The 23,374-nt window shown below is 44.4% G+C and overlaps 1 protein-coding gene across 2 annotated transcripts; it reads right to left on the bottom strand.

Annotated features, from left to right (window-relative positions):
- Positions 1 to 202: 202 nt before the first annotated feature.
- On the bottom strand, positions 203 to 22,469 carry col28a1a (collagen, type XXVIII, alpha 1a). 2 transcript variants are annotated; one of them, XM_010873175.3, is made up of 38 exons: positions 21,966 to 22,469; positions 20,922 to 21,067; positions 20,622 to 20,793; positions 19,216 to 19,342; positions 18,739 to 19,005; positions 18,522 to 18,542; positions 18,375 to 18,434; positions 16,789 to 16,842; positions 14,979 to 15,023; positions 14,866 to 14,892; positions 14,458 to 14,502; positions 12,494 to 12,538; positions 11,204 to 11,257; positions 11,002 to 11,070; positions 10,849 to 10,917; positions 10,602 to 10,670; positions 9,944 to 10,012; positions 9,723 to 9,791; positions 9,555 to 9,623; positions 9,353 to 9,421; positions 9,164 to 9,235; positions 8,795 to 8,863; positions 8,295 to 8,366; positions 7,332 to 7,400; positions 6,767 to 6,835; positions 6,593 to 6,661; positions 5,993 to 6,061; positions 5,342 to 5,410; positions 5,074 to 5,142; positions 4,771 to 4,839; positions 4,492 to 4,572; positions 4,365 to 4,400; positions 4,239 to 4,275; positions 3,724 to 3,950; positions 3,180 to 3,507; positions 2,321 to 2,499; positions 1,731 to 2,034; positions 203 to 762 (listed from the first exon to the last, which is right to left on the bottom strand). In XM_010873175.3, the coding sequence occupies exons 2-38, from the start codon at positions 21,040 to 21,042 to the stop codon at positions 590 to 592; spliced, it is 3,582 nt and encodes a 1,193-aa protein (XP_010871477.2). In that variant the 5' UTR covers positions 21,043 to 21,067; positions 21,966 to 22,469; the 3' UTR covers positions 203 to 589. The 2 variants fall into 2 exon arrangements, with proteins under 2 accessions (XP_010871477.2, XP_034150561.1); XM_034294670.1 differs by lacking the exon at positions 21,966 to 22,469 and having other exon boundaries at positions 20,922 to 21,083.
- Between the last annotated feature and the right edge of the window lie 905 nt (positions 22,470 to 23,374).

Below are 23,374 nucleotides of genomic sequence, written 5' to 3' on the forward strand. Positions count from 1 at the left end.
GAAATGTTGAGCAGCTGCAATGCTATATCAAGCAAGAAGGGGACATTCCACTTTCAAAACTACAGCAGTTGGTCTCCTCGTGTGTTGCTGGCATCAGATTCTAAATGGGCATCTATTTTTCCAAAAACAATAACAATTCTCAGTTTCAACATTTGATATGTTGTCTATGTACTATATTCAATTAAATACAGGGATAAAAAGATTTGCACATCATTGCATTCTGTTTTTATTAGCATTTTAAGCAGCATCCCAACTTTTTTGGGAATGGGGTTGTACTTCACGGAGATTGAAAGAAGATAACAGTAAAATAGAGTCTGCGCAGCGGTCCTTTCTGCTCTTGCATAGCGCTTCAGTGTAGTAGTGCTGTCATTTGCCTGAACTTTGGTCAAACTGTGAGCAATACTTGGCACTGTCCATATTCTTCACCCTTTGTGGAGGTACAGCAATTTGGCTACACAATCCACATCCTCAGCAGAATTGTGACGTGGCGATAGACAGGAGCCTATGCCCTCAGTGTCCTCTGACATCATCATCAGTGAATGTGCTGGCTTTGTACGCAGCCGTTTTGTCTCTGTACAAAGCGACCTTCTCATGTACGAACGCAGGAGCTCTTGCACTGGGCCTCTGATTTAAACTGGTTCCCATTTCCCTGGCAACCTCCATACCAGAATTGGGCGCAAGCGTTGGCTTCTGGGTCGTAGTACCACCTGACCACATACTGCCGACATGGACCCTGATCCAATGGCTGCCTGCAGCCCGCCACTGGAACCGACAAAACATCTTCATAAGACTTGATAAAGGCAAGCTACAAAGCATATAAGGACATAAGGCAATATGTGACTCTTCCTTTAAAATCCTTTAACAAATACGTAAAAAGAATTATCCCTGTGGCCTTAAAAGGAATAGTTTGACCTAAATTCATGATTGGGGGGGAAATAATGCTTAGCTTGAGTTGTTCCCAAAGCCATTATTCACCTTTGTCCCAGTCTGTAATTATTAGCATTATTAGCAATCTAATCAAAGTTTTGACGTAACTATTGACCACCCGGAAAAAAACGAATACATCTGATTACATTATTGCTTAATAACAGAGGCTGTATGTGGTGGCTACAGAAATGTGTTTGCATAGGGCCAGTTTGAAGTCACCAGATTCTGCCAGCTGTTTTGTCAGTATGTAGTAATAAAAATGGATGCTAGCGCAACAGATTAATTTAGTTTGAAGTGTTTTTTGAGTTTGTTTCCTTTTGCAATGCAGTTCTTTTTTTTGGGATGCACTGTTTCAATTAATGAATTTGGACAAATGCTCTTTCCAGGCTGGGACAGAGGTGAATAATGGCTTGTTGTGAAAAATGATTCTATGGGCCTTCAAGAACAACACAGGGTAAGAGTTATTTCACCCAAATGTGAATCTAGGTCGAACTATCCCTTTAAAGGTTCCCCAAGATATGTTTTACGTGGTGAAAGAATACAGAGTCTACAAAATACAAAACTTTTCTAGTGGAGGCATAGTGTAAGCAAACTATAAATCAACCTGCAAAAGCTTAGCTTCATAAGCTATAAAAAGACAAGTTTGACCTGAAAATGGTTATCAAGCTGGTGTGAAAAATAAATAAGGAATAATAAATTTATAAGAATAGGTTGAATAAATTATGTAGTAATATTGTCAAAAATTATTTGGCATACAGCATCTTTACTCAATGGGTGACTTGAGAAATGTAAATGTGATTCACCTGGTACAAATACATCTGGCCGTTGGGGTGGGGATGGCTTCGTCTGGGGGGGAGGAGGCTGGGTGGTCTCAGGGGCGTAGAGACGATTTCTGGGGGTCTGGGGTCCCACCATAGAAATAACAGGGGTTCGCTGCTTCCCCTCTTGCCCCCCAGATTTTGCTGCTATGACGTCTGGGAATTTGTTCAGGGGTACTTCAAATACCAACGCTGTCTTTCTGGAGTCAATTTCATTCTCGCTGAAGCCAGGGGGTTCAGGGCTCTGTGAGGTGGGAGTGGACTCAGTGGCAGATGTCATCGGTCCAGGCTGATGAAGGAGAATATACAAAGGAAAAACCCTAGTGAGTACGCATTCATGAAATAGTGATTTCTGTTCTTGGTGACAGATTTGATGGTAGGAAGGGGAGGTCCATATGTGGACTGTCACTGACAAACCTTTCCACCGAGAAACATTATTCAACAGAGACTTAACAAAGACATGCACACCCTAGAACGCTCTTCGAGACAATTAGAAACGGCACCGTCGTGTGAATTTTTATGTAGCTCTTCGTAAGTTCATCCTGTAAATTCACCCTAAAACCGGTTCATCTTACTCTTTTATATTCGTCCTCAGAGTCGGGTCTGCCCGAAACCTTTCTATTAACAACGGGAGGGGGCGTGGTTAAAGGTGTGGAGGCAGTCTTTCCATAGGCCGGTGGGCCGAGGAAGTTGGGGATGAAGAGGGTCCCGTCATCACGCTCACAGATCTGGTTAAGCAGTTTACTCTCCAGGCCTGTTCGAATACATCAAGGTAACAAATACTGTCACGGGTCACAAGGTTAATGTGAGGTATCAAATCAATGAACAAATCACCAATCGTTAACCAAGGACGTTCTAAACAGCAGTGACCGCAGCAGTCAAGATTAAGCGTGTGATTATCTAAGTGTGTAAGTGTTTATCTAAGTGTGTAAGTGTTTATCTAAGTGTGTAAGTGTTTATCTAAGTATGTAAGTGTTTATGTAAGTATGTAAGTGTTTATCTAAGTGTGTAAGTGTTTATGTAAGTGTGTAAGTGTTTATGTAAGTATGTAAGTGTTTATCTAAGTGTGTAAGTGTTTATCTAAGTGTGTAAGTGTTTATCTAAGTGTGTAAGTGTTTATCTAAGTGTGTAAGTGTTTATCTAAGTGTGTAAGTGTTTATCTAAGTGTAATCCTACATTTTCTTCTACAGACCACATTAAAATCATATGCAGCAAGGTCATAGCTTGATGTTAGTGACGTAATGCAATTCAGGCACCCATCTACAATGGGGACGGGACTCCTCTGTTTGCTAGTGTGGGTTCTCTTCATGCATGTCAATATATACATGCATTTGCAATGATGCTGTTTGCAATGAAGATCAGTTTCACTTATGGACGTGTGTGGAAATAAAACTGAAACATCCGCATCTTGAACTTGATCCAAAAACGACATACTGGGCAGCATCATGAAGTCATCGATCAGGTACAGATGCTCCTCATCGGGGTCGGAGGCCACAGCTGTCATCTCGGCCTGGAACTCAGCGTACATCGGGTCTTTCTTATTCACCACGCCAATGACGAACACCTCAGTGCCCGCGGCGTGGGCCTCCCTGGCGGCCTCCTCGGGCTGTATGGCATCGCGCCGGTCCGTCTGCCCGTCGGTTATTACCACAGCGACTTTGCGAACTCCAGGCCGCGCGGCCTGGAACAGCTGGTTGGCCGTCTGGATGGCGCTACCCGTGAATGTGCCCTCACCCAGGTACGGCATGTTCCTCACTGCGGCCTGAGATATATAAGACATAGACCAGGGGAGGAGTTGGTGTAACTACCATCACACACCCGGATAAACACAGAGATTCGCCCACATGAACGCACAGGTCGTCTTGAAAAAATCTCCGAAATGCTTCTGCGCAGGGCCACCAGGGTTGTGGCATGAAGGAGACCCGTGATCCAAACCCAGTCTGAGAAAACGGTAATGGTCTGTTTCACTGCTACCGACCTTGATGTTGTTCTGGCTGGACTGCTGTTTGAGGCTGACCACCACCACGTCCACGTGACTGTAAAGGACCACACCGACTCGGCTGGCCTCACGGCTCACGGACACGCGGTCGATCAGGGCGTTCACGAAATCCTTGACCACTTCGAAGTTTTCCGGTCCAACGCTCTCTGAGCTGTCGATCACAAACACCAGCTCCAGAGGACTCTCTCTGCATTTAAGACCACAGCCTAAGAACATCAACAGAGGGACAGACACTGTCATTCGGGACAAACACCAGTCAACCTACTCGGCTGTATTTACAGAACCCTTCATGGATCAGCAGTTGACGCAGCCTGTTTTAATTCAACCAGCCCTAGAAAACCCAAACCAGACAACAGCACATCTAACGTGTTACATGCCTTCTCGCGGATTTGTGCCAAAATACCATCCATTTGTTTCCTGACTGGGTCAGATATGACATTATGTTTTTGTTGGCTCTGTAATAAATCTCAGGATCTGAGGAAGAAGGAACTCACCACATATTTCCCGGATTATTCTGATGACCTCCTCTTTCTTGGGATAAAAGAAGAACATACAGATTTCAGTACTGTACAACAAAGTGGCCCTTTATTAACCAGTAAAGGATCTTGTGATCGACTCACTGTCAAGCCAGGTTCCCCCTTCCCACCAGATGGCCCCTGCAAGTTGGAACACAGGTTAGCACCCAACATGTAATTGGACCATTAAATGTCATTTTATGACCATATACGAACAGGAAGACAGTGATACCATGAGCCCCGAAGATCCCGGCTCCCCGAAGTCTCCTTTGTCTCCTTTCTTTCCACGGTCTCCGACAATCCCTCTTTCTCCCTGTGTACAGAAATATGAAACACCAGTGTGTTGCACATAAACGAGAACTATGCTGAATGGTAAATAGCTGCGTGTGTTGATGGTGGTGTTGAACCGGCCTTCATATCCAGCGCCAGTTGGTACGAGCGTGGAGGTGGCAACGCCAAGCGTTTTGGTTCAGTGCCTGCAGGTATCAAAAGGTGTCGGCTATGTTTGTACCTTTTCTCCAGGAAAGCCATCCCCTGGAGGCCCACGGGGGCCCACTGGACCCTGGAACCCCGATTCCCCCTGGTGAGTAACAAAAACGTTTGACGTATTTAACAGCCGATGAACACACAGCCAATCATGTCACAGAACCGCTCATCCCCGACTACGGTTTCGACACCTGAACGTGGCACACTCTTTTGTGTCTAGAAACCGTTAATGGCGTACAGTGACCACATTGACCTTCAAATGGAATCGCATCCCACGTGTATTGTGAGACCATGCCAGTGCCAGTCCAGTATAATGGTGTGACCTTACCTTCGGGCCCTGGATGCCTTCTCCTGGGATACCCGGCGGTCCAGGTGGGCCCGGCTGGCCGACAGGGCCCTGCGAAAACAGTTCAGTTGCATAATTCGTCTCCCAATTATGAAAAGTTAAAAAGTGCAATCTTATCCAAAGGACACCGGTAATGTGAAGATCTAAAGCGCACGTCTGTTGGGTTAGAGCCTATGGGGAAGAAGCTGGGGTCAAGGGGGTGGAGCCTGGGGTCAAGGGGGTGTACAGGCTGATTCAAGTCATTACTGACCTTCAGTCCCAGCCCACCAATGCCAGGTTGTCCTGTTTGCCCTGGAGGCCCGGATGAGCCTCTGTCACCCTGAAACAAGGTGGGGTACAGTTAAAGTAAGCCTCACAAACCATGAGGCCTGACTAGACTGGGAGCTGTGACCTAGCGAGACCAGGGTTAGTTTTACTTTGTTTTCTAATTGTTTTACAATGGGCACTCAAACAAACACAACAACATTTGGAATGTTTCCATTTTGTTCAGTCATTGGTCTCATTTCCCCATTGTACTGCAGTTATTTAACCTTTGCCTGCCTCACTTTTCCTTTATCAGAACAACTAATGTCCTCTTCAACCAAGACTACTTTCCGAAGGCTCTGTACTGTACGTTTTCGGCGTCAGTTCTTCGTCGACACTGTATGGATTTCAAAGGTGCTTTTGGCACAAAAGTTAATTTGTTCACATTCATGACACATAGGTACATTTGTGCATATTCAGTACCACAGCATATGGGCCCAACCCTATGCTAAATGAGTATAGGGTAAAAACTGTTTATGATCTGTGTGATTGTGTTTATGTATACACTCATGAGAGAGAGGAGAGAAATAGTGTGAATTAAGTGTTTGTATTGTGAAACCTTTATTCATTTTGTGTGGATGGTATGGTCAGAACGTACCTTAGGGCCAGGTAATCCTTTTCCTTCCACTCCCATCTCTCCTTGTTGTCCTGGCAACCCTGGGAGGCCCTGTTTAGCAACCAGATCAAAGCTGGGTTACATGTTGGGGTTTACATCTGCATGCTGACATTTTTATGAAACAAATCAAAGCAATAAATGTTTTCCCTCCCTTCAAAATCTTGCAACTTTCACTTATGGCAACTCTCAGCGTGAAAAAGATAGAGCAGAATTTCCTGACCAGCAACGACACATTTGGAGGAGAACGCATTTACTGTCCAAAGACCACGATCAAACCTGCAGTGGGTCAAAGCACCTCAGGTGAGAGCTCAGTGAGACAAGGCAACCATAGCACAACCAACCAAATGTGCAGGTTTGTACCTTTCTGCAACAATTGACCTCTGATGTGTGACTTTAATTGAATCCATTCTTTTTGCCATTAGGGTTTTTTGATAGCTTGGCTTGCTAGGCCAGGACAGGTCCAAAGACACCATGCTGGTGAGCGAGACTTTGATTTTGAAATACCCAACAGATCAATACTTCAGTCCATATCAAGATGATCCCCACAGTCTCTGTCCCTTAACACAACTTTAATGGTCTCACCTGGGGTCCCGGTTGGCTGTCTCCTTTCACCCCTGGAGGGCCCACAGGTCCAGGGTTGCCCCTCTCGCCCTGAAGAGGAGAAAAACACACAGTAGTAGCCTTCTGCCAAAGCATCGGTGAGAATGAAGGAAACATACTGCGTCGGAAGCAACATCCAGGGTGTGTTGAGGTTACCTTAGGTCCTGATATTCCAACTCCAGGCTCTCCTACTGGTCCAGGCTGACCAACTGGTCCAGCGTCCCCCTGTCAGTTTGAACAACAGTTATTTAGTGCTGTGCATGACAAACAGCTGAATGAACGACTGTATCAGTCATGATTAACTTTATCTTTACACCTGAAGAATTGTAGTGCCTATACTTAAGCACAGCAGGCTAATGCAGATTTATGGTGATCATGGGACCACGGTTTCAAAACCCAGGCAACATCAAGAACTCGTACTTGAACATTTGGTATATTGGTGTTAGTGTGTGTGTGTGTGTGTGTGTGTGGTGTGTGTGTGCAGGTTTTACTAACCTTGTGGAGACCAGACTTCCCTGCAGGTATTGTAAAACAAGGACAATTTGAACTTGTAGGGACATTCCACTGGTTATGTCAAGGGTTAAATTCCAGAGTAGGGTGAAAATAGTCATTTGAATGGGAATAAATGTAGGGGTCCCCACAAGGTTAGTGAGCGTATAATGTGTGTATGTGCATGCGTGTAAGTGCAGACAGGTATGTACACTTGTCTATGTCTACTTACCTTTGACCCCGGCAGTCCCCGTCCAGGAGGCCCTGGAACACCCATCATTCCGAAGCTACCCGGCTCCCCCTGAAAATATTATGGTGAGATGAGATATGTGACACCATGAACGTCACTGGTGACCGACAAAAAACAGGAACCCATACAGCTTGCATTAGCCCACACAAACATACACACATATGCACAAACAAACACTTTATGTAAACATGTACGTAAACACTTTAAATACATTTTGGAATGGTATTTGCCTTTTGTAAGATATGCGTTAGAAACTTAAAATAATTGCATTGTGGTGAAGGTATTTCATTTGAATGGAAAACACAGCACACCTTGACATGTAACAATTGTTGTTGGCTTCTTGTCAAAGCATTTGGGAAAGATTTCGGGATTTTATGAGAGCATTTGCATAGAGAGCCTGCAAAAGCGCAAACAACAGGAAGTGCTTAAAAAAGTAAGAGGGGAAAAGTGTGCAGATCTCTGCTCAGGAAAATCAACCAGACTGAACATGAATTCCTAGTGGCATTCCATGCATATAACTGGACTCTGATCATAAGGTTAGGCTAAGGTCGCTATTAAAGATGACCTGCATTTAACCCTAACATTCTCTACCATCTACAGAACCATAAAATGACATAATTGGAACACCAGGCTTGACGGTCCGTGACTTTCCACAGCAGCCCTGACCAGGCCATTGACTCTGACATTCCCTGTATTACCTGCTCAGGTCGCCCGGCTACAACAGGAGCCTGAAAATCATCTTGACCATTTGGATTTTGGTTGTCAAAAGCAGAAGTAACAGAAACGGCCACTCTTTAAGGGTATTCACATACTACAGAGTTTAACCACTGTCCTGTTGGCAGCTCCTCAAATGGCAGTCTCTTGTTCAGTCATCCAGTTCTGAAGGACGGCCTGATCTAGTCTAGGGTCTTGGTGACGCCATACACCCTCCACTTGGTAACATACCTTGGCTCCTGCCGGTCCAGCTAATCCCGGTGATCCCGGCAGTCCCCTAAGTCCCCGGTCACCTCGGTCACCCTGGAGACGAACACACACTTATCACATCATGATTATATCTTGCAGTGTTCCCTCTTGAGTCTGGCATCCCACTGATTCGCAGCCTAATATATTTGTCCCCGGGTTCTAGTTCCTGTTGCCGACTGTGGATCGCGGTGCTGTGGTCGGCGCTGACCATGATAGTTTTGTGTTTGATCGCATGTGTGTCTGTGTGGTGGTGGTGGTGGTGGTGGTAGGCGTTTCACTGCTTGGTTAGCGCAAAGGTTGTCCATCCTGCACTTTAAAGACTGAGCCTTCAAGATTCCCTCTGTTGTATTGTTTAAGGTTGAAGTATGTAATGATCATGATGGTGTCTGAAGGTATGACAGCTCCACCAGATGTTTCTATAGTAGTGTAGGGAGTTGTTGAAGGGGTAAACGTTATACATCACAATTATACAAGGACTCTACCTTCTCTCCAGGAAACCCTTTCCCTGGCGCGCCTTCAGTTCCTCGCAGTCCTAGGGAACCCATCTCACCCTTTTTTTTGCCCAAGACACAAAAGAGAATATGCAAATCCAGACAGTGAACAAGTCCAAACTTTATGCCGTAACTCTTTCAGATTCCTGTGACATCTGTGTGTAAAGTATGCATTAAATGTGCATTGTAGAGCAGTGAGCTGGAGAATAAATCATTCCTAATGTTCAACTCCGCAGTAGATATCAAATCGGGTGCAATGCAGTTTGAGCTCTGAACCCTTGCTTACGGTTTCCACTTCTAGAACATTCCCAAACTCAAACTTTGTGGCTGCGTTATTAACGGGGGGTGACACTTGCATACCTTAGGTCCAACCGCTCCATCTTCTCCAGGTATCCCAGGTATTCCAGAGGATCCGTCAGGGCCCGGTTCCCCCTGGAGATGACCACAGATCCAAATCACCCCTCCGCATTCATCTCAGTTCCACATACTGTACATGCACATTCTGTCCTGCGCAGGATGTCTCATTGGGGAGCGGTGCCATCCACTCACCTTGGCTCCTGGCTCGCCCAACCCTCTCTCACCCTGTGGTCCGTGCTCCCCTGGGAAGCCCTGGTCACCCTGTACAGAAGATACCTTAATTAGGCCCCTGGCTGCAGAATGAAATGATGACACACTTCAGACCTCAGTGTGTGGATGTTAGTATGGGGGCCAATGTGCCACGTCACCAACCACCATATTATCTACCACTGACCTTTGGGCCAACTATGCCTAGCCCTGGTGGCCCTCGAGGGCCAGAAGGGCCCGGTAGACCAGGGTCACCCTGCACGGAGAGTGGGGTAGATAGAAGTTATTTCACTGATATAACAGGGTGATGACACATAATAACAGGGAGATACTGGAATCATTTGACAGGCCCTGCCTTTTCCCCTTGGATGCCTGCGCCTGGAAATCCCACCAGTCCTGGCAACCCCGGGTCTCCTGTGTTTCCCTGGAGGTCAGAGTCCAGGGGTTACAGGTCATACCTTACAGATTTTTTTTTATGAACGTAGACGCAGATGCAAAGCACTTCATGTATGCTCACTGCCTCCCATCTTGAGGGGGGTTAGGTTAAGATGATGGTCAAAGTTAGGGTCAACATACCTTGTCACCTTTGATCCCTGAACCTGGGGTACCTCGGATCCCCTTAGGACCTTCATAACCCCTGTCACCCTGAAACATGTAAAGATGCTAAGCCATTAACTAGATTAAACACTTCACTGTAATAGTATGAAGGATATGCAAGTCCTCCATGACATACCTCACAAACAGTTCAAATGTAAATATACAGCACTATATCATCCATTATAAGTACATATCTAAGTTGTACTATATCATCCATTATCAGTAGATAAGTCAAACTAAAGCATCCATTATCAGTACTTATCTAAGTCATACTAAAGCATCCATTATCAGAATGTATCTAAGTCATACTATAGCATCCATTATCAGTACGTATCTAAGTGATACTGTATCACCCATTATCAGTATATTTCTAAGTGATACTGTATCATCCATTATCAGTGCATATCTAAGTCATACTACATCATCCATTATCAACACATATCTAAGTAATACTCTATCATCCATTATCAGTACATATCTAAGTAATACTCTATCATCCATTATCAGTACATATCTAAGTAATACTCTATCATCCATTATCAGCACATATCTAAGTAATACTTTATCATCCAATATCAGCACATATCTAAGCCTCTCTCTATTAACTCAGTTGAACAGACAGTGATGGTGTTCCCACCTTAGGCCCTGGTACACCCTCTCCTGGGAACCCCTGTGTTCCCTGAACCCCTGGAGCGCCGATCGGACCCTGGCAAGTATAACAAAGGGTCAAACGTGTCATTGATTTAACGGCTCAGTCGTGTATAACGTGACTCCACCTGGTGGACATCCTGACCATGCAGTGTAGTTCTATGAGGAGGCAGCCAAGGCAGTAACATGAAAACATAAAAGATTTCTAGCCATGTATAGGAACACTGTGAACTCACCGGCAGTCCAGGTTCACCCATGCCCATGGGACCGCTGGATCCAGGACTTCCCTGATTTCCCTTATCACCCTAGGACGCAGGGGATATTAGGATTAGACTCTAGTTTCACCCCTAAAAGAAAGTTTCACCCCTCAATGACAAATCTGAAACAACCTTAGGTCCAGGAAAGCCGACGCCAGTGTCCCCTGGTGGTCCTGTCACCCCAACAAGTCCACGGTCACCCTGGAAAACACCCGGGCGTCATCGTTCATCTTCTCCCAACTCAACCCAACTCAACTCAACCCAACTCAACCCAACTGTCAATACGTTTAAAGTGTATCTTGACCCAGAACATGTCTGGGTCTATTGGCCTCACTTTGGATCCAGCGGGTCCCTCGGGGCCCTGGTCTCCAGGACCTCCACTTGGACCCTGGAAATAAAAAACAAGGCAAACACCTCAGTTTAAAACAATCCGCAGGAGGCCACATTCATGTTCATTTCTGGTCCGAAAGCAACTACAAGTACAGTACAATCTCACAATGAAAACAAATCAATTAGTCTGCTGTACTTTTGCAAATTAATTTAAAATCCGTCAGTATCCCTGCTTGATTTTAATAATAATACCCTGCCAGGGATATTGACAAACATTATCTCTCAAGGAAATGCATGTCCTTTGGTGACTGTTATGGTATTACCATCCGGTCGTGCATATTTTGGAAGGTCAGGGTAAGGCCAATCAAATGATGTTTCCGATTCACTCATCCTCCATAGTTCTGCGATTATTCGCATAGGTACTCCCCAGTTCCCATGGGAAGATGGCTAAGAGTGAAACGTAAAAACCCACCAACCGCATTCAGACGACGGGCTGCTGTCGCGGTGCCAATGCTGAAGGGGCGTGAATAGCATTTAAGGTGGAATTAAGGATGGATGGAGAACATGTGCCGAAACACTAATCCTGCTGTACAATGGTGTGGTGGGAGAAAAAGACAATACTGTGCCGGCTTGGATTCCCTGCAGGGATAAGGACTAATCCGGGTCTCACATTCCATAAGTGCAGACTGGGAGATGGACTTTTCTATGAGACACAGGCTCTTCCAGGGGAGAATCGGATGTGAACGTGCTGGTATAGACACAGTAATCAGTCGCGCTCACCATTTTCTCATTCTCATTCACACGCAGGTATGAATGGGCAGAGTGTTGGGCGAGGATTTCAATTTTACCACATTCTTATGGCCATTGGAATTTCACCACAAAAAAATTATAATCAAATAATAATATACAATTTAGAACACGTAAAGTAAATACACTGGATTATAAAGTTACATATGTATGCTCTGACTACACAAGCAGACACATTTTACAACACAATTATTGGTAAAGATCAAGAAACTGGTCAAAGATATCAGGATACGATTGCCTGCCTGAATTCCCTGTGTGTCTCTAGGGAAATTCAAAATATTAACAACTTGTCGGCTACAGTGACGGTATGAACCAAGTGGACACAATGCTATGTTCTGATGTGGACCAAACCCTCATCCCTGGCACCCTTGCAAATGTTGACCTTAAGTCCATGTCTACATGTCAATAATCTGGCAGAATTTGCAGATGTCTTCTGGGGGAAAAAATGCCAAAGCCGCGTTGACCATATTGTTTTATAATGAGTCACCTGCTCTCCTCTGGTCCCCCGCGGGCCTGGAGGTCCTTCTGGTCCCTGTAAAGACAGGTCAAACAGAAGAGGGACAGACCGACTGTTTGAGAGTGCAGCCCATAAGCACACAAACATTCATAAGATATACAGTGGGGAGAACAAGTATTTCATAAACTGCCGATTTTGCAGGTTTTCCTACTTACAAAGCATGTAGAGGTCTGTAATTTTAATCATAGGTTCACTTCAATTGTGAGAGACGGAATCTAGAAAATCACATGGTATTTTTAAATAATTAATTTGCATTTTATTGCATGACATAAGTATTTGATCACCTACCAACCAGTAAGAATTCCAGTTCTCACAGACCTGTTTTTCTTTAAGAATTCCTCCTGTTCTCCACTTATTACTTGTATTAACTGCACCTGTTTGAACTCATTACCTGTATAAAAGACAACTGTCCACACACTCAATCAAACAGACTCCAACCTCTCCACAATGTCCAAGACCAGAGAGCTGTGTAAGGACATCAGGGATAAAATTGTAGACCTGCACAAGACTGGGATGGGCTACAGAACCATAAGCAAGCAGCTTGGTGAGAAGGCAACAACTGTTAGTGCAATTATTAGAAAATGGAAAAAGTTCAAGATGACGGTCAATCTCCCTCGGTCTCGGGCTCCATGCAAGATCTCACCTTGTGGGGCATCAATGATCATGAGGAAGGTTAGGGATCAGCCCAGAACTACACGGCAGGACCTGGTCAATGACCTGAAGAGAGCTGGGACCACAGTCGCAAAGAAAACCATTAGTAACATACTACGCCGTCATGGAATAAAATCCTGCAGCGTACGAAAGGTCAAGCCAGCGCATGTCCAGGCCCATCTGAAGTTTGCCAATGACCATCTGGATGATCCAGAGGAGGAATGGGAGAAGGTCATGTGGTCTGATGAGACAAAAATAGAGCTTTTTGGTCTAAACTCCACTCGCCTTGTTTGGAGGAAGAAGAAGGATGAGTGCAACCCCAAGAACACCATCCCAACTGTGAAGCATGGAGGTGGAAACATCATTCTTTGGTGATGCTTTTCTGCAAAGGGGACAGGACGACTGCACCGTATTGAGTGGAGGATGGATGGGGCCATGTATCACGAGATCTTGGCCAAAAACCTCCTTCCCTCAGTAAGAGCATTGAAGATGGGTCGTGGCTGGGTCTTCCAGCATGACAACGACCCGAAACCCACAGCCAGGGCAACTAAAGAGTGGCTCTGTAAGAAGCACCTCAAGGTCCTGGAGTGGCCTAGCCAGTCTCCAGACCTGAACCCAGTAGAAAATATTTGGAGGGAGCTGAAAGTCTGTATTGCTCAGCAACAGCCCCGAAACCTGAAGGATCTGGAGAAGGTCTGTATGGAGGAGTGGGCCAAAATCCCTGCTGCAGTGTGTGCAAACCTGGTCAAGAACTACAGGAAACGTATGATTTTCGTAATTGCAAACAAAGGTTTCTGTACCAAATATTAAGTTCTGCTTGTATCAAATACTTATGTCATGCAATAAAATGCAAATTAATTATTTAAAATCATACAATGTGATTTTCTGGATTTTCTTTTAGATACCGTTACTCACAGTTGAAGAATACCTATGATAAAAATGACAGAGTTCTACATGCTTTGTAAGTGGGAAAACCTGCAAAATCGTCAGTGTATCAAATACTTGTTCTCCCCACTGTATGCGCGACTATCACTTAGAGTTAAATGCTTACAGCTGTGGTAGTTACACATAAGTGTACAGCTACCTGTACTCTCTACCTATTACAGTGTTACCCATCCACAAAGACAACAGCCGGGTCAGCAAGCGAACAGAATTGACTCAGAAGCCGTTAGTCGGGGAGAGCATCAGAACAGACCCAGCAGCAGTCAGCTGAGGTGGGTCATTCAGAACGGACAGAGAAACGGCAGGGAGAGAGCCCGAAGGCATCAGTCATAAAAACGTACTTGATCTCCTTTTATCCCAGGGGCACCGCACTCGCCTCTTTCCCCCTGAAAAACAATGATGCAAAGAGAGCAAGTCATTTTTACGGCACCGAGGCCATTTCGACCAGGGACAGTTCATCAAACAGATGCAATCTAGCACGAGGCATAGAATGAACTCTAGGATCTTCCGTTTGTTGTCACAGTGACATTGGGACCAAGCTGTTTCACTTTGATACAGCATCCATGCACCAATTGTAATATATACTGTATAATATACATGAATATATGTTCAATATAAACAGAATATACTACAGACTGTGTACATATCTGCTTCTGGTAAAGAATCGACACGTCCTCTGGAAGTCTGCGTTTTTCTTTGCACATGTGCTGTAACGAATTCAAGGCAAACTAATAGTATTGGCATCTCACCTTTTCCCCTCTACTGCCAGGCCGGCCCTAAAACAAAAGAAGGGAACTTAAAAAAATGGACACGTCAGTTGTAAGCCAGTAATATAAAGGTTCAGTCAAGGATTTTCCAGTACCTCTATACCCTCAATCCCAGGCCTTCCGTTCACACCAGGTTCCCCCTACGGTGACATCAGAGTGGACCGTGAACGCATCCATACGGTACAGTACAAATAAAAACATTCCAACCAGCCTAAACATTCTAGGGTGTTTCCAAAAAAGGCTGGGGCGCTGCTCAAAATGTGAATAAAAACAGAATGTCATATATTTAATAGAAAACCGTACAAATACAACATATCGAATGTTGAAACCGAGACATTTTATTGTTCCTCGAAAAATGTATGCCCACTTTGAACTTGATGCCAGCAACACATTCCAAAAACGTTGGGACAGAGGCAACAAAAGACTGGAGAGAGAACTGCTAAAAACTAAACCTGGTGGAATATCCCAGATTGAATTAATTAACAGGTTAGTTACATGATTGGGTATAAAAAGATAATTCCAGAGAGGATGGGAGTGTAAGAAGTGAGGATGGGACGGGTTCACCACTCTGTGAAAGATTGTGCTGGCAAATAGTTTTATGAATAACACGGGTGACTTGCACATCTGTAAAGGCACCATTAAGGCTGATCAATATATACAGGCTTTGGAGCAACATATGCATCCATTTATCATCCATACAATGTCTTTTTCAGGGAAGGTCTTGCTCATTTCAGCAAGACAATGCCAAACCACATTCTGCATGTATTATAACAGCATGGCTCCATAGTAAAAGAGTCTGGGAGCTGAACTGGCCTGCCTGCAGTCCAGACCTGTCCCCCATGGAAAACATTTGGCGCATTACATAGGCGCCAATTTATGTTTTCCTCCGTGGGTGCTCATAGGCACACGCCATTTATATATATATATATATATATATATATATATATATATATATATATATATATACACACACCTATATATACCTATATATACACACATATATATACCTATATATACACCTATGTATACATATATAAACGCACTACGCACACCTATTCATTTACTTATTAATAAAGCCGTAAAGTAGATCTTTCAAAATTTACCACTTATCACAAATACAGGATTGGAGATGAAAAGTTTAACTGACACGTAGGCCTAACCGCGATCAGTTCGTGGGATTAAAAAAAACGACACATATAGTTTCTGGGAGTTTCTCCCTAATTTCTGCTACGAGTTTTTGATAGTGGCATTTTTTCATCTGAGAAACGCTGTGATTGGTGGATAGGGAGCACCCGGAGCAGGCGACTGGTTATGTCGCTGTCACTAACATCGACATAACCAATCACAGTGTGACAGACGCTTTACATATCACCAACGGCAAGTTTAATTTTAAATGAATGTAGCCTACTGGCGGACTGGCGGTCTGGCACACGTGGGTGCTCGTGCTCGGTATTTTCGTGGGTGCTCGCTATTTTCCGTGGGTGCTCGAGCCCCGGAGCACCCACGGTATCGGCGCCTATGGCGCATTATGAAACGAAAAACACGACAAAATCCTAAATCAAGCAAGAATGGGACAACATTCCACTTTCAATATTATCGGTCTCTTCAGTTCCCAAACACTTAGAGAGTGTTGTTAAAAGACAAGGTGATGCAACACAGTGGTAAACATGCCCTGGTCCCAACTTTTTTTAAACATGTTGCTGGCACCAAATAAAAAATGGACATGGATTTTCCCCAGATTTTTTTTTCCTCAGTTTCAACATTTGATATGTCATCCTTGTACTTTTTTCAATTAAATACAGGGATAAGTGATTTGCACATCATTGCAATCTGTTTTAATTTGCATTTTACACAGCGACAACATTTGTTTGGAAACAGGGTTGTATTTTAATTCAATTAACTTACACGATATCCTTTAGGACCCGGAGGACTGTTCGCTCCTGGCTGGCCTGTTTTCCCCTGCAGATTACACAGGAATGGGGACAGAATTCCATCAGAGGACAGAATGGACAGCATGTGATTATTTGGGAGCTTTGTTGATCCTTGGTTAGTCTAATGACATTCCTGCAGTGTGTCTAGAGATGATGCGCAGTAAGTAGGTGACCGTGATTTGTAGGTTCAAGTCCCATTTCTATGCCCTTTGTGCAACCTCTCTGTATATTAGCCTCGACCTATGGACAACGGCCTAGTTCAGCAGACACCCTAACGCACTGATGCTCAACGCCTAATCTCCTCCTTGACCCGTGCTTCCAGCCAAAAGCCTGTCTTCAATGGTTTGGCTGGTCAAAACACACACGGCCTCTTGGTGCTATTCTTTTATTTCATACCATGACCCTTCACCCTCACAAAGCACAGGCCTGCTACACTTGCATTGTGGGAAACACACTTCCTGCTCTTTGATGTCTTGCAGCGGACCCTTCTTGTATACACAGAGGCCAGATGCATGTCATCCTATGCACCCACAGTAGCATACATAGGGGTAATGCAGGGGTTTTGGGGGGGGGGGGGCTAGCTGTATGCAGGGGGTTATGTAGTTATAGGCCTTGGTTGTACATTTTGACAAACTTCCCAGCAATAACAAAGGTCAGAATGAGGATTACTGCTTGTCTGTACTACGGATCAAGCCTGTGTGAACCTGAACATAACAGATCTGACATACAGACAAAACCGACCTGATGTACAGACACAACATACCTGACGTACAGACACAACATTCCTGACGTACAGACACAACATATCTGACATACAGACACAACATACCTGATGTACAGACACAACATACCTGACGTACAGACACAACAGACCTGATGTACAGACACAACATACCTGACGTACAGACACAACATACCTGATGTACAGACACAACATACCTGACGTACAGACACAACAGACCTGCCATACAGACATATAAGACCTAATGTACAGACAAAACATACCTGACGTACAGACACAACATACCTGACGTACAGACACAACATACCTGACGTACAGACACAACAGACCTGACGTACAGACAAAACAGACCTGATGTACAGACACAACATACCTGACGTACAGACACAACAGACCTGCCATACAGACATATAAGACCTGACGTACAGACACAACAGACCTGACGTACAGACACAACAGACCTGACGTACAGACAAAACAGACCTGATGTACAGACACAACATACCTGACGTACAGACACAATATACCTGACGTACAGACACAACAGACCTGCCATACAGACATATAAGACCTGACGTACAGACACAACAGACCTGACGTACAGACACAACATATCTGACGTACAGACACAACATACCTGATGTACAGACACAACATACCTGACGTACAGACAAAACAGACCTGATGTACAGACACAACATACCTGACGTACAGACACAACAGACCTGCCATACAGACATATAAGACCTGACGTACAGACACAACAGTGGGAAATACGGAGGACAGGGGTGATGTCAGTTGTATGTGTGTCTACTCACTGGGATTCCAGGCGGACCTCTCTCTCCTTTATCACAAAGACAGGACTTTGGCTGCGGGCACTGAATGCCAGAGGAACCAAGTGTCAGTATACAACCCAGAGTTGATCATATTCCAAATGGATGGATACAATAGGAGGGGCCACTTACCCCTGTGTTTACAATCTTGCTCTAAAAAGAGTAAATAGGGAAAAAATGCTTTATACTTCTACGACATTTTTAGTATACCAAACCAATTTCAATCCTGTTCAGTCATTTCCCCTCATGAGCCAAACTGACATGGGATTTAGTGGCTGAGGTAACATAAACATCTGGAATTGTTTGACATCGCAAGAGCCCTTGAGGACACATCCCTCCTCCCACTCACCAGCTCTCGGAAGAGTTTATCCTCCAGCAGTCTGTCTGTGAGGCTGAAGACATGCTGGTGTGGCGGTGCGCTGGCGATGGAACGCAGCCTGGCATTGGCTGGCCCGTCCCTAGGTAGGCCCGATAGACCGATTGTGAATAGGCGGATGTTGTGGTTTTTGGCCTCGGCCGCGGCGGTAACAGCACTGGGGCTGCGGGGATGATCCACGCCGTCGGTCATCAACAGCGCCACCCTCAGGCTGTTGGCCGCTGTCTCACGGCTAAACACCTAAGTGTAGTCAAAATTATCGTACTCAGGAGTTTGGTGGTTTTTCATGTGGTTCTAAGCACTTTGGATAGTTATTCACAGACGAGCTATCAACCAAAATAGTAATAATGAATAGTTGGGGGAACATTTAATTCATGGTTAATTTAACATTCAGTAAGCATCTTGAGGGGACTATCCAAACCAAGTGTTAGCAACCAGCAACAGTCAGACCTGTGTGCTGTTGGTGACAGCATAGGCTGAGTAGGTTCCGTGTCCGATGTAGGTCATTGATGCCACCCGGCTCTGGAACACGTCCACATCCTGCCAGTCTCGGAAGTTGTGCTCCAGAGACACGGAGCTATGAGAGGAGAATGAAGAATACGGAGGGCAGTGAAATGGGGAGCAATTTAATGGAGAGCAGTTAAATGGAGAGCGGTTGAGTGAAGAGCAGTTAAATGGTGAGCAGTTCAGTGAAGAGCAGTTAACTGGAGAGCAGTTAAATGGAGAGCAGTTAAATGCAGAGCAGTTAAATGGAGAGCAGGTAAATGGAGAGCGGTTAAATGGAGAGCGGTTTAATGGAGAGCGGTTAAATGGAGAACGGTTAAATGGAGAGAGGGTAAATGGAGAGCGGTTAAATGGAGGGCAGGTAAATGGAGAGCAGGTAAATGGAGAGCAGTTAAATGGAGAGCGCTTAAATGGAGAGCGCTTAAATGGAGAGCGCTTAAATGGAGAGCAGGTAAATGGAGAGCAGTTAAATGGAGAGCAGGTAATTGGAGAGCAGTTAAATGGAGAGCGCTTAAATGGAGAGCAGGTAAATGGAGAGCAGTTAAATGGAGAGCGCTTAAATGGAGAGCAGGTAAATGGAGAGCAGTTAAATGGAGAGCGCTTAAATGGAGAGCAGGTAAATGGAGAGCGGTTAAATGGAGAGCAGTTTAATGGAGAGCAGTTTAATGGAGAGCAGGTAAATGGAGAGCAGGTAAATGGAGAGCAGGTAAATGGAGAGCAGTTAAATGGAGAGCGCTTAAATGGAGAGCAGGTAAATGGAGAGCAGTTAAATGGAGAGCGCTTAAATGGAGAGCAGGTAAATGGAGAGCAGTTAAATGGAGAGCGCTTAAATGGAGAGCAGGTAAATGGAGAGCGGTTAAATGGAGAGCAGTTTAATGGAGAGCAGTTTAATGGAGAGCAGGTAAATGGAGAGCAGTTTAATGGAGAGCAGTTTAATGGAGAGCAGTTTAATGGAGAGCAGGTAAATGGAAAGTGATTAAATGGAGAGCGGTCAAATTCAGAGCGGTTAAATGGAGAGCAGTTAAGTGGAGAGCAGTTAAGTGGAGAGCAGGTAAATGCTTTGGTCGGCATCACAACTATAGAATATTACATCTAAGACAAGGGTCCTCAAACCTGGAAACAAAGTTCTACCCTTCAAGTGTTTTACTAAATCAAAAACGTGTAAGGCCTTGCATGAAGAACATGTGTTGTGTAACATCCTATACTCCCCCAATAACAAACATTTCATTCCTGTCTATCCTATACTCCCCCAATAACAAACATTTTACAGTAGTTTTCTTTAAGATTAGGTTTCCCTTCTGATTCTCTACAGGAGTCGGTGGCACTTGCCGGCTTGTCCCAAGACCACCAACCTGCTGTACTGTATCACAGCCAGCCGCAACCTCAGCCTCCAGCCTGCTGCCTGGACCTGCATGAGACGAGTACTGAAACGCAGGACAAAGTCTTTCTGCTTCTCGAACAGCAGAACCTTGGCTTTCTCTGAGCTGTCCACAATGAACATGATCTCCACCGGGCAGATCAAAACTATAAGAAGGCAGAGAGAAGAGGGATAGAGATATGACAGAAAGGGTGAGGTGTGTGGGTTGACATGGGGGTTTGACAGGTCAAGGAATGAATGAACCATGGACATTTGCTTTCTGCGGCCCGCATACTTTTGCCTTTATTTTGGATGACTTGGTTGTCGTCTCTCTGGCCCTTCTTCGTCCTGCCCTGGCACCTGGCCGAGTGCATCAGGGCCACCATGAAGAGGGTCAGCTCCACAACCTTCCACATTGTGATCACTTGTCCTGCAGCTCAGCTTGGACACATAGACAGGGTTAAGACTCTCTCCTAAAGTAGAACACATACACGCACGCACCACGGGCGTGTACACACCCTAGTCACAGAAGAGTGCCATGTCTCCAGTACACACAAGAGGGAGCCAAGCCAGCACCACATTGCAACTGTTGATGCCAGCTAAATTAAAGCTGGTGTGATACCATATTTTATGGGCAAACATAGTTTCCACTTGAAGCCTCCTGAGAGAATTGCTGCAGGTGTCACCTATAATGACCACACACAAAATAGTGTGTAGTCATTATGTGGAAATAGAAAAACATCTCGTGTCACATTCTCTGTTTCGTTTAACATAAAAAAATTTAATAAAAATCCACGATTCTACCCAGTTGCCTTTTGTGCTGTGGAGTTAACTCTGTATAATGTTTATGCGGTATTTTAAGAGGGATGAATTGCGTTGAATGAAAGCACAGTCTATACAGCTAAAATCTTTGTAAAACAAGTTGATATTGAGTTTAAACCCTGCTTTCTCATTCTACCACATTTTGATGTTACTTTGTACAACATTTTGTATTAGAAATTGTATGAAAAATCGCACATTTCCAAATTCTCAATTAATAAATAATGACAAAAAATAGCATCAGATCTTTCAAGTTAGCTCGATTTTGTTGTACGGTTTGACATCCCTATTTTTTGTTTTATAGCAGGTTACAGTCTAACTCTTTTAGACAGCTGAAGCAAGCACCCACAATTGTCATGAGGTAATTACCCTATGTAGTAAATATATATATATAGCACAAATAGAACAAATCGCCTATAACTCTATTCTACTTTGAAGTAACGATGCGCTTATGCGATGTTTAAGAGTCCACACTTGACACCAATGTGCTGAACGTTGTTTTAAATCAATTAAGCCTTACCTTTATTCTCATTTAAATACAACCACCAACCGCAATAGTCCGGTTATTCGGTCTGAATTACATAACCAGGTGGGTGTGCGTCTTATCCCGGGTTTAGTAGAAAAGCAACAGAGTAAACGTTAAACAACCCGCTCGAATCGATTCAAAGGTGCAGCACGGGGATGCGCTGCGAACACTGAATATTTATGAAGCTCACTGACCATCGCAATGTTGTTAAACAGCATGGGAATGCCTCCTTCTCCCAGTGTTTTCTAAATCTACAGGGATGACATTATCAGACTGATGGAGGGTAATATAGGTATATTTCTCATATCTTTTTTTTAAATTGACAACATAGTTGTTTATTTTCTTTCGTTCTACAACATTGACAGGCCACACAACCTTCAGGTTTACTCCATCCCATCATTTACATAGTGTATTGGTCTATAATATATTTGTATGTATTCCCTCACAACCTCAGAGTTTATTACTGTGTTACAGGCAAATACATTACCTAAACGGGACTGCATATGTACCTACAGGCTAAGAGTCCCTTTGAACCCACAGACAGTGGTGTTGAAATAACCCCCCACCCAACTTTCCCCTAATACCGGAAGGGTTTTACTACTTTTTTGATGAGATCTTTTGAAGATTTCCACCTGAGCACTTATTCATTCCATGGTCAAACTAACCCACCTGAGTTATCTGCTTAGAGAGTGATGGAGTTTCTGGAGGATTCCATTGATTCAAATACCAATCTTCACTGACATGCAGCTTAAACTCGACAGGGTCATTGTAGCAATAAATGTGACTTATGATGTTAAGTTGTTAGACAGGTACAGAACATGAGTATTGCAGGCCAGGGGTGAAGTGCATACTGCTAGTCAGATCATTTTGCTTGCTAGGGTTGGAGTGAATTATCTGCTGGAGGAGCATTTGGATTGAAACGTCATTGATCGATTTCCAATAGGTAATAACTTGGAGACACACAAAGCAATATCAACACAACTACATGGACCAGCAAACGCCAGACCTTGCCTGGATTATTTGAACATGAAAGAGACATCATCACTGTACCAGCCTGCTTCCTCAAACTCACAAAAGGAGACAGGGCCGAGGGTTTCATCCTTGTGGCATGAATCAAAAAGGCTCTGAGAACAGGGGTTGCTCTAGCTAAACATTTTAACAGGATGAACAGGATATTGGCTATACTAAAACCCCTCAACTACCAACCTTAAGAATAAGACAACGTGTTGGTTGAGTTTCTTGGACAGCATTGGAGCTTAATATATTAGAATTTCACTGTACTTAAAATGTCATTCAGTGGAATAAGCCATAAACGTACCTTGTTGAAGGTTGCCAAGGAAGGTGCTCACTAGCTGGAGGGGGGCAGTGATCTACTACACATCTACAGTCTATGACAGGGATCA

The sequence above is a fragment of the Esox lucius genome, chromosome 10 (genome assembly GCF_011004845.1).
Source record: "Esox lucius isolate fEsoLuc1 chromosome 10, fEsoLuc1.pri, whole genome shotgun sequence".
NCBI classification, from domain to species: domain Eukaryota; kingdom Metazoa; phylum Chordata; class Actinopteri; order Esociformes; family Esocidae; genus Esox; species Esox lucius.

What these genes read in the sequence shown, in the direction of transcription:
- col28a1a (XM_010873175.3), bottom strand. Translation starts at nt 21,042, where the DNA reads ATGTGGAAGGTTGTGGAGCTGACCCTCTTCATGGTGGCCCTGATGCAC. An exon ending in CTGTCACCAACAGCACACAG is followed by an intron (nt 19,006 to 19,215) that starts GTCTGACTGTTG and finishes GACTACACTTAG; the next exon opens with GTGTTTAGCCGTGAGACAGC. An exon ending in GCCAGATGTATTTGTACCAG is followed by an intron (nt 763 to 1,730) that starts GTGAATCACATT and finishes TGTCGGTTCCAG; the next exon opens with TGGCGGGCTGCAGGCAGCCA.